The sequence below is a fragment of the Leuciscus leuciscus genome, assembly GCF_965113295.1.
Source record: "Leuciscus leuciscus genome assembly, chromosome: 1".
In the NCBI taxonomy this organism is placed as follows: Eukaryota; Metazoa; Chordata; class Actinopteri; order Cypriniformes; family Leuciscidae; genus Leuciscus; species Leuciscus leuciscus.
The window spans coordinates 54302731-54314610 of NC_138725.1; the positions used below are offsets into that span (position 1 = coordinate 54302731).

Consider the following 11880-nt stretch of genomic DNA (forward strand, 5'->3'; position numbering starts at 1 on the left):
TTAAAATTACACTTAAGAATGTTTGACTTAGGCCTACTGAAAGAAAAGTGTAAGTATATTTGGCCTATACTTATACTCAATCTTTTGATCGAGATGTACTTAAAAGTGTAATTAAGTATTCTAAGTATACGTGGCTTGTAGTTTTGTTTACTCTTTTGATTAAGTAGCCTAATAAATACTTGTTTTCACAGTTTTACATACTGCCCTAACTTACTTTGTTTTAAAATATAGATTTTTAAAGAAAACAGATATATTTCTACACTGTAAAAAATGATTCCGCATTTTAGTTGTTTCAATGTAATTTTGTAAGTTTATACAACTTGTGGTTTCTGAATTTGTTAATTCAACTTAACATGTTAAGTTTTCACTGTCTCAACTAGTCTGCAAGTTGACATAACTAGAGTATTTGCCGCCTCAACTTAAAAACATATGCTGAACCAGTAAGGTTAGTTCTCATTTTTTATCGCGAGATGAGATCACGTGAAGCGCGAAACAAACAGGTCTCTCGCCTTGACTCCTTCATCGGCCATTGCTGGAGAGTTTATCGGCAGATGATTTAATTCTTCCACTATCATCAAATATGGTAAGTAAATATTCGTTAATATGATGTAATAACTTGTAAAATGACATATGAAGTAATCATCCATGTATTGTTCAATATCAACGTTTCTAGATCACATTGGACTGTTGCTAATCCAGTTTTACCAGTTTTACCAGTTTAACGTTACATAGGCTAATATATATATATATATATATATATATATATATATATATATATATATATATATATATATATTAATTATGTGAGAGAGACTGATATATGGATGAATGATAAAATAGCCTAGAGAGCGGGAAAAGCATGTCGTGAAAAATAACGCATTTCTACCATGTTTGTTCACTCTCATGTTCAAGTTATTTGCGCCAAAATCAGCAAGTCTAATCACCATTCAGGCAAAGCAGCGTCGACGCGTGAGTACGACAACAACGAGCTGACAAATAATGTAACGTTAATTTAATGTAAAACTGTGTGAGTGGTGCGGCAGGATTATCAGAATCCTCCGGTGTTCGAGATGGACGCTCCATAACTGAAAAGTTGTTGTACAACTGTCTAGTTTTACTTATTAAATGTCGAACTTAAAAGACTGTGGTCAGTTATGTTTAGTTTATTGTGGGAGATTATGTAACTATAGCAACCGCTTAACCATCGCAGTGTTTTCCCCAGAACTAGTGAAATGCTTAGCAGCTAATACTGTCCTAATAAGGTCTTAATAGTAATGTCAATAAATATATATCCACAAATTTGGTGATAAACTATTATTGATCTAGTCTTGATCTTGATTGTGTATGTGTACTCGGTTTATTAAATGTTAGTTGACTTAATTGTTCTTTTCTTTTGCCCTTGACCAATAAAGTGGAGCAGCAAGTTCTGTTTATTCAAGACAACCAATGAACGCATTGTCAGAAGGCACTACAAGCTGAAGCACTGCCATCATGTAAGTAACTGTCTGCTTCCCTGCATCTATAAAGACTGTGTGTGTTCATTTAGAACTGAGTTTGCTCTAAAAAATACATTTGTCCAGGGACCATACACAATCTGTCCGGCTCTGTGCTGCAGCTTTTACGTTGAACTGTGATCTTTATGCTTTCTCAGAGACCTGTGGCATTACAGGCAGACAGGAGAGTTAAAAAAGGATCCTCCAGTATCTGCTATGGAAAAAGAGGTGGCCGGTTCTTTTTTTGTGAGAGACAGGTAAAGTCCTACACTGCTGAAAATGGTGTTTAGATGAATATGTAGATATATTATTTTGCAGTGTTGTTTAACATGCTGCTGTTATGTTTGTGTCATTTAATATTAGTTTAGATCAGTGCAGAATTCAACATGCTAATTTCACTGGACCTGAGCAAGTCCTTTTATGAGGGTCTTGACTGGCATCTACCAAAACTGTTATGTCTACCGTTCAAGCGCTTTGCTGACATTGCTGAAATGAGGACCATAATGGACAGCCTAGATAAAAATGTAAGTACATATATTTCTACTGTATTTTTTTCATAAACATTATGGGCACTTCCTTTCTTGCCATTTCTGTTGTCGTGCATATTTTTTATTAGTGCTGCAAAATATTGAAGAAAAAAGTAATATGTCATTTGTTAATGCGTATTTAAAATAAATTAAAATTAGTCACCTTCTAGTCAATCATTTTATAATGACATATTAAAGGTGGTATCAGCGATTTCAGGCCCAAACATAAATGATCACATTCATCTAATATTTCCTAACGATCCGCTAGCTGCCCGCCCCATAAGCATGCTGTCAAAAAACCGCGTCTCTCTAGGTAGCCTAGGCTCTGAGATCTGCACACAAAAACAGTTGGTATCAACATCACTCAAAACCAAAATAAATAGTGTTCCAACCAATCATCGACAGGGGCGGGTGTTGTGAGGTTTTGCGCTCGTGCACGGCTGCCTATGACGGCTGCACGCGAAAACCTCACAACACCCGCCCCTGTCGATGATTGGTTGGAACACTATTTATTTTGGTTTTGAGTGATGTTGATACCAACTGTTTTTGTGTGCAGATCTCAGAGCCTAGGCTACCTAGAGAGACGCGGTTTTTTGACAGCATGCTTATGGGGCGGGCAGCTAGCGGATCGTTAGGAAATATTAGATGAATGTGATCATTTATGTTTGGGCCTGAAATCGCTGATACCACCTTTAAGTTTTATCTTTGATAATCAAAATTACATTTTGGAAGAAAAAAGTCCCCTGTGAAATCAATTTCTTTAGGCCTTAAAATATTGTAGCTTGATTGTAACATTTTATAATGCTTCATTTAGTGTACAGATGCAAAATGCCTCCGTTTATTCACAGTGTATAGTATTTGACCTAAGTCTCTCAGTTTAAAGGTTTTTTACAGGATAGTTCATTCAAAAATGAAAGTTCTCTCATCAATTACTCGCCCTCATATTGTTCCAAGCCTGTAAGACCTTTAATCTTCTTCGGAACACTAAATAAGACTTGGTGTACTCATGTTGTGTTTAAGTGGTTGAGCTTCAGTGTTGTATGTGTGAAAGCACATTTTGAAGTTTGTCATTTTTTAATACAGCACACAGATTCCGAAGAAGATATGATCGGGGCATGACTCTAGGAATCATCGCAGTGGTGGAAGATGTGATAGACCCAATTCCATGCAACTCTAGTGATGTGGCCCTTGTAATCGAGGAAGCAGTTGTTCTGCGAGGATTTGGTGACATACAAATGACATTGCTTTATGCTCTCAACATAAACTACCCCAGAAAACACCTCAGATACACTTTCGAGGTGATTCATGAACATTGGAGCTGATACCTGCAGTGCAAGAGTGCACTCTCTTAAAAATACATTGTTGAATTAAAGATGTTGTTGAGGTAAGGTATTTCTACAAAGAGCCTGTGTTTTCATCTGTATTTTTTTGTTTACCCATGTTTTTACAAGTTCTCTGCATCAAGGGCCTGACATCATTTTCATTGTTTAACTTTGTTTAATTTTACTTGGCTAAAACATATATTAAGATTTCATGTGGTTTAAAGTTATTTCACAGTTAAAGAGGTATTATTAATGTGAAAAATCTTAAAGTGTTAGTTTAACCTAAATTAAAATTATTTTGTTAAATGTTAGATCTCATGTTGCTCCAAACCTAAAAGACCTTTGTTTATCTTTGAAACATAAATTAAGATATTTTTTTAAATGAAATCTTTGATCTTTCTGTCCCTCCTTTGACATCCTATTCAACTAATACTTTCAAGTTCCAGAAAAGACATCCTTAAAGTAATCCAAGTGACGTCAGTGGTTTATATATTTGTTTACATGCAGCAGTGTCAGCTTTCGCGTCGACACAAGAATCATGTGCTGCTATGTTCTTGTAAACATTTGATGGAGAAAACTATTTAATAAATAAAATGGAATGAAACACTGACAATGCTTCATAAAACCTAGGTTAAACCACTGGAGTCACTTGGATTACTTTAAGGATGTCTTTTCTGGACCTTGAAAGTGCTAGTTGCTTAGGCTGTCAAAGGAGGGACAGAAAGCTCACCGATTTTATTAAAAAGATCTTCATTTGTCTACCAACAATGGAAAGTATTAACAGGTATTAACAGGTGAGCAACTTTTTTTGTGTGAACTGAGACTAAGATTTTTCACATAAATATACCCCCTTGTGAAATAACTTTAAAACACATGAAATCTTAATATATGTTTTAGCCAAGTAAAATTTTAAAAAATTAAGCAATGAGAATGCATGTCAGGTCATCAATGCTGAAAACTTGTACAAACATGAAAAAAATCCCACATGAATACACTTTCTATGCATTTTTCAAATACATTTTTATCTTTAAACTTCATGCAATTGTGATATAATTGTATTCCTTTGAATATGTTGTTTATTCTTAACATTTATTGATTTGTAAGGAACAATAAAACCATTTGTATGGAAAAATCTGTTATTTATTTGGTTGAGTGTGCTATATTGCAAGTTGAGAAAATATGCTAAATTAAGTTCAATGAACATACACTTTAGTACAGATAACTTGAAAATGTAAGTTATCGTATTTCAACTAATATTTAGAAGTCCAGGTAACTTGAACATGTAAGTTATTGTATTTCAACTAATCTTTACAAGTCCAGGTAACTTGAAAATGTAAGTTATCGTATTTCAACTAATCTTTACAAGTCCAGGTAACTTGAAAATGTAAGTTATCGTATTTCAACTAATCTTTACAAATCCAGGTAACTTGAAAATGTAAGTTATTGTATTTCAACTAATCTTTACAAGTCCAGGTAACTTGAAATAAGTTGTTGGCTCAACTATTTTAACTATGTCAACTAAACTTTTTAAGTTGAACATACTTAGTAGATTAAGTCAATAAAACTTAACTGAGTCAAAGCAAAAAAATAACTAAAAAATGTAAGTTGAGTGAACAAATTTTTTTTTACAGTGTAATTCTGAGTTTCTGAATGTTTGTGTAGTCCACTGGTAGTGTACATAGGGATGGGATTTATTTCAAATCTACATTACTCTTTCTTTTGCTTATATTATAATTGCTTACAATATTTGCGGATATGCTTATATTAAAAATTGAATTCAATCAAGTCATAATCTCACATAAAACATTATAATTTCATTTTATACATGTCTTTGGTAACAAGCAGATTTCTATGGCAACACTATCACCAGCCAAATTAATATGCAGCAGTTAGCTGGTACAAGTTGGTATAAGCTCTCCGAAAATTCCCAAGCTGTTATTATGAGTTCTACGAGGACGTGAACACTTTTTTTACCAATTGAAAAAAAAACCATTCAAATCCATGTGATAAACGTGTCAGTTCAAAAGTAACTAAATAATAGTAAAAAAAAAAAAAAAAAAATCAGAATATATTACCTAAAATGAGTAATCTTTCTTACATTACAATTTGTGTCATGTAATTTGGAATCAGTAACTGACTACAATTTGTAAGTAATACCCTGCCTACACTACCCCTAAACCTAACCCTTCCTACTACTTATCCCTAAAATCAGAGGGAAATTATGAATAACACTGATGTAGGAGCACCTAACCCTTGCCTTGTATGCCTAAACTTGACATAAACTGTAATCTTGTCCCTCAAATCTGATTGATTTGGATGGAATATTGTTCCAGGACCAACAAAGATGTTGTACTTGGTTAAATCATGATCACCGTCCTGAGTTATACATAATCCAAGTTGTGCATAAATGTAATCCAAATGGAGAAGTGATTCCCAACTCATGAGGATATTGCTGAATGCTTCAGATGGAATGTTTTGGAGACATTCTCACCCAGTATGTAAACTTCCTATTCCTCCTATTCCTTAAACCTCCTCCATTTGTAGTTTGGTTGTAAAAATGACACATGACATTAAGTCCCCTTGTCATGTGACAGGAAGTATAAAATACTTAATAAAATATAAGGTGCATCCCAATTTGTGTACTTATGCACAGCTTGTACTTGTCGCAGCTTTAACTACGTAGCAGAGGGAGAAATAAATATTTTATTTCTAAATAAAATATCCTAAATAAATATAAATAACCTTGTAATAGTCATACACTACATTGTTGAGTACATAGAGCATAAGTACATTGGCTAGAAGACAGCTGCAGTGCAACAGTCCTCAATGAAACAGCCCCTCCTAACTTTACTTTTATGAGTGTATGCAGAGCGAGTAAGAGAGGTGGGGGTGTAGCTGCGCTATTTAAAGATGTCTATCAATGTAAGCAAGTATCATTTGGGAATTACCCGTCTTTCGACTATCTGGGTATTGTGTTAAAATGTGCTCCACGCATTTTACTTATCATTATTTACAGGCCTCCAAAAAACTCTCCAGCCTTTGCTGAGGACTTTACAGAGCTGTTTTCAACAATTTCCTCAGAGTTTGACTGATTTGCTATTGCTGGGGATTTTAATATTCACATAGATAATGCAGAAACCAATATGACAAAAGAAATCATAACTGAATTAAATACTTTTGATCTGACTCAACATGTACACAGACCCACACACAATCGTGGGCACAGTCTATATTTACTTATCAGTAAGGGTCTAAACATTTCATTGATTGTTCTTAAGGATGTAGCACTGTCTGATCATTTCTGTATTTTCTTTGACATATTGATCTCTCCTATAGATCTGTGTCTGTCAAAAAGAGATGCTTAAATGAGAACACTATGTGTTATTTATGAAGGCCATATCTTTCACACCAAGCATATCTGCAGACTCTGTTGATTCTCTCCTTGAGTCCTTTAACTCAAAAGTACAGAGTATAATAAATTATATTGCTCCTGTGAAAGTCAGGAAGAAGAGTGGCAGACAAAAAGCACCTCGGAGAAACTCAACAGCAGAGCAAAATATGAAAAGACAATGCAGAAAAGCTGAGCGCATGTGGCGGAAGACAAAACTTGTAGTCCATTATAACATCTATAAAGACAGCCTCCAATATTATAAACAGAAACATAAACAACACATCTCTAACAAGTCTCTAACAAACCCCCCAAGCCAGATTCCCAGTGAAATGCTCTCAGACAGCAAATGCAGTGAGTTTGCTTCCTCCTTCTCTGAGAAAATCAATAATATCAGAAAGGCGATCAGCATATCCTCATGTGGCACTGAGGTCAGACAGATCAGACCACATGTCTGGTTTAGAAGAAATTAGTGGTAAGATTTTGGAAGAAACAGTACAGCACCATAAAACCAAGCGGGAAGGAAGTCGACCGGAAGTTGAAGCCGGCCGCGTGCCACCATCTTGTAGCAGAACTTCACCTGCTGTTAGCATCCCATTGACTCCCATTCATTTTGGCGTCACTTTGACAGCGAATAACTTCACATCTGAGGCGTTTGAAGACTCCATTTGTCCATTATTTATTTCTAAAGAAACACAACAATGTATAAAATGCTCCATTATCTTGTAGCTTATGTTATGGCCCCGTAAAAACAGTTTTTGTAAAAGTAGGCTAAAGATTGCGTCATAACCACACGACTCTCTGTCGCACAGTAGAGAGATTACCGTATTGACGGGAGGAGAAGCTCGCGGGCAATCGGGGGGACGTGGAGGCAAAATGACAAAATAATTAATCAGAATACCTAGCAAAAGTTTCTCCTGCTCCTAGCTCATGGACACCTCCTACTCACGCTCTCCGTCTCTGCAAGATTCGGAAGGGAATGATTCAGATTTCTCATGCCACAGCCACTAGAAGACAGAAGTCCTAAAAAATCGCTAAAAATGGGCTTCACTTGTCTCAATTGAGTTCCAATGAGATGGCTCTGTCCACTTCTTATACTGTCTATGCTTAAAACAACCTGCACCCTTGACACAATCTCCACTTCCTTTTTCAAAAGTGTGTTAAACAGTTTAGAAGCAGATCTCCTAGAAGTGGTAAATTCCTCACTTCTCTATGGGACTTTTCCAAAGTCCCTTAAAACTGCAGTTGTCAAGCCCTTCCTGAAAAAGAGCAATCTGGATAACAACATATTGAGCAATATAGACCAATCTCAAATCTTCCTTTCATAGGTAAGATCATTGAAAAAGTTTTCTTAAATCAGCTGAACAAATTCTTAATCTCAAATGGATACTTTGACAGTTTTCAATCTGGTTTCTGACCACATCACAGCACAGAGACAGCGCACAGCGCTCAAAGATAATAAACGATATTCGTTTATATAGTGATATAGGCAAAACATCAATTACACTGTGTTTTATTTATGCATCCTCCTTTACATTCTAAACTCAAAAGGCACTGAAAATTGGATAAGAGACAAACATAAATTACTTAATTGGAGAAACTGAGAGATGAAACCATGCTGATGACCTGGGTCTGTGGTGGAGTAGTGAGTTTGATGTGTCAATTAAACTCGAGGTTCTGTGGAGTGCGGACTGGATCGACTCCATTCCTAGAGCTTCCGAACAAATGGGTTTTTTGGGGTGCGGACTGATGGGGAAATGAACCCAAGGAGTCCTAGAGCTCCTCCTGTCCAATTTTAGGGGGAAATCTGGTCTATTGGAGACGTTCAAAAATGTTTAGGCGCGTCGAAAGTTCACCACAGACACAGTACAATCCACATGGGATAATCTCACAGTATAACAAGCAGCTGTACAAAATATGATACACCAGTGTTTTGCCAGTTTATCTCTTTTAATTATTCGTTTAACTGTATCCACTGTACGTCCAACTGACTGCACTGTATTCTTCCTTTTGATTCTAAACTGAACTCAAATGGCACTGAGAATTGGGTAAGAGCAAAATAAGATACACTGGTGTTTTGCAAGAGAAGTTTATGAGAAGTTTATTCTATGTATCATCTTTTTACTACTTTAATTCATTTTACTCTAATTCCTTTTATAACTGTTTTAATTTCCCTTGCTTTTATTTTGTGCTTATTTTCTATGCAAAGCACTTTGAATTGCCATAGTGTGGTATTTTAATTCCTTTCTACGTAAAGCATTATGAATAACTGTTTTAATTTTCCTTGCTTTTATTTTGTGATTATTTTTATTCCTTTCTATGTAAAGCACTGTGAATTGCCATAGTGCTGTATAAATGAACTTGCCTTGCCGTACAGTATCAGTATTAGTACAGCCCTCACATTTTAGCAAACATTTTAGTATATCTACTCAAGGGAAAATACTATAGAAATGAAACTAGGATATATTTTAGAGTAGTCAATGTGCTGCTTGTATAGCAGTATATGTTTACTGTCCTCTGAAAATAACTCAACATACAGCCATTATTGTCAAAATAGCTGGCAACAAAAGTGAGTACACCCTAGGTGATAATAGCTGTACGTCATTTAAACATGCAAAGCCACATGTCCTATTCAGAATTTTCATGTTTTAATCTGCTTGACAGGACCATACAAATTGTTGTATCTTGTCATCTTGTCATCTTGTCCTGCCACAGCACCACAAGCAAACAAATTATCATAAAGTTCTTTAATAATAATAATTATTATTATTATTATTATTAAAAAGGGGGAAACAGAGGGAGAAACACAGAAAAAACACATTAAAGAACACAACTCTTCTGATGGACCATGATAATAAAAAATAATAATACATCTCTGGACGTAACACGCAACTATACACTTTATGTGTCATTAGAAACTTCCTAGTTGGCTGCAGGTGAAGTGACTTTAGAGAGCATTTGATTGTGTAATTACTCAGCGTTACTCATCAATATTTTTTTTCTCCCCCAAAAAGAAAGGACATTTTAAATACTACTTGCTAAAAGGTCCTTTAGGAGTAGCGCACACACATGAACCACAAGCCAAAAAACAAAAATCTCAAACTTCAGTGTTCAATTGTAAGGTTTGATTAAAATATGAAATGTATGTACTGTATGTAGCAATCTGGATTCACAAGGTTTGATCACTGTTTAATAAATAGTATTTAAAAGGGATAAAATGGCATTACCTTTTAAAAGTTTAGGGTCAATAATTTATTGAGTCAATAATTTATTTAAGGTCAATAAAATGTTTTTGAAAAACGTATGGTCACCAAGGCTAGTTTTAATATGATCAAAAATACAGTAAAACAGTAATATTGTGAAATATTACTACAATTTAAAATAACTCTTTTCTATTGTAATATATTTTCAAATGTAATTTATTCCTGTGATGCCAAAGCTGAATTTTCAGCATCATTACTCCAGTCTTCAGTGTCACATGATCCTTCAGAAATCATTCTAATATGATGATTTGCTGCTCTAGAAAAATGTATAATTATTATCAATGTTGATAGTTTTTTTCTCAGGATTATTTGATGAATATAACATGTTTAACAGCATTTATTTGAAATAGAAATCTTTTAAATGTCTTTACTGTCACTTTTGATTAATTTAATGCATCCTTGCTGAATAAACATATTAATTTAGTCTTACTGGCCTTTTTTTCTTTCTTTTAAAATTTTTTTTTGAACAGTATGTGACATGAATAGTTCAAATAATGTTCAAAATGATCATCTATTCAATCCTTACACCAATTTTGTTGGTGTTATGTCATAAATCAGTACAGTGCAGATGAGCTGATGAAGACTGAAAACACAGTTTGTACCTTTGTTCATTGTACTGGATAGGATGTGCTGGTGTGGACCTGTGATCATGTTGATAAAAAAAAAATATATATATATATATATATATTCAAAACAGAAGTATAGGGATCACATAGAGAGCATGAGCCACAGTCACTTATTTAACCCATTCTGACCTTAGTAACTCAACAGCAGGTTTTCACCTTTCAACACTTTTTCAGCACACTAAATATTGAACATTTTTGTGATCAGAAAATCCGTGGAGATGGCAGCAGATGTTTGGATGCTTTGATAGATAGACCACCTATATGAAAACATTCTACTTTTAAATGATTAATTAATTCTACATCAGTCAAGCACTGACATACAATTTAATGCTGATGGATTGCCATTGTATTAAAACCGATTGTTTAATTCACTGCAGTGACAAATGAGAGGGGGAGCAAGAAATCAGAGACGTCATCAGACTCCAGCGAATTATGCAGCTTATGTATCCGTCTAGCTTTCTGCCCAGAAGCTTTCTCTTTTGTTCCTTTCTGTTGAAGACAATCAATCAGATTGGTATTCCGGTGGCGTTTCTGTGGGATTGCTCTCTCGTCTCATCACATCGCAAATGACTGGGAGGTTTCTGAAGATCAGATGATACCTCACAAGATCTCAGAGCGCAGCTCGGCCTCTGAAGCCTGTTTACATCCACACACGTCACCACATAATTTATAACCCCTTAGATGGCTGATGGGAAGCTGATCTCTCTTGACTCCACTTGATTGTGTTTGTGTTCCTCTCTCTCTCTCTCTCTCCTCTTTTTTTTATCTGATTCCATTCCTTGCTCATTGCACTGACCCCATGGCTGCCTCTTAGAGTGCTTTATTTATAAGTCACTGTGATATGTGAGTCATACCGAGTTTTTTGGTGAATCATTGAAATAAATACCTTGCCTCATGGGAAAAACAGAAAAATATCTAAGTAATATTTTTCATATGGCGTCCTGGTTAATGAATCTAATTACAGGGTGCAACCTTCTGTCATGTTGAGCGATCCTGAGTTTCTGCTTAACTATCAGCTGGTTTATCATGAAACTGGGTTGTTAACAGTTTGAAAACACCATAAGGCCGGTTTCACACCACATGCATTGACAGCGTGTTTTGTGCTTTCACACTGATGGTGTTTCTTCTCAGAGCTGTGACTCTGTACAGAAGAGAAAGTTATTTCTGGATTGCTACATTGAGTTTTTTTTTTTATAACTAGCCATACATTATAAAATGGCTATAAGGAGTGGGCCTTTGATAACTATTACAAACCTCAGCA

At 35.2% G+C, this 11880-nt stretch overlaps 1 protein-coding gene across 4 annotated transcripts; it reads left to right on the plus strand.

The window, feature by feature from the left end:
* The first annotated feature begins 277 nt into the window (after positions 1-277).
* On the plus strand, positions 278-4468 carry LOC309479470 (uncharacterized protein). Of its 4 annotated transcripts, XM_082143649.1 has the most exons (6): positions 278-583; positions 913-969; positions 1413-1493; positions 1652-1750; positions 1862-2017; positions 3104-4468. In XM_082143649.1, exons 1-6 carry the CDS (start codon positions 581-583, stop codon positions 3137-3139), a joined length of 432 nt encoding a protein of 143 aa, XP_081999775.1. In that variant the 5' UTR covers positions 278-580; the 3' UTR covers positions 3140-4468. The 4 variants fall into 4 exon arrangements, 3 of the variants coding, with proteins under 3 accessions (XP_081999775.1, XP_081999776.1, XP_081999774.1); XM_082143650.1 differs by lacking the exon at positions 913-969; XM_082143648.1 differs by lacking the exon at positions 278-583 and having other exon boundaries at positions 816-969.
* The last annotated feature ends 7412 nt before the right edge of the window (positions 4469-11880 follow it).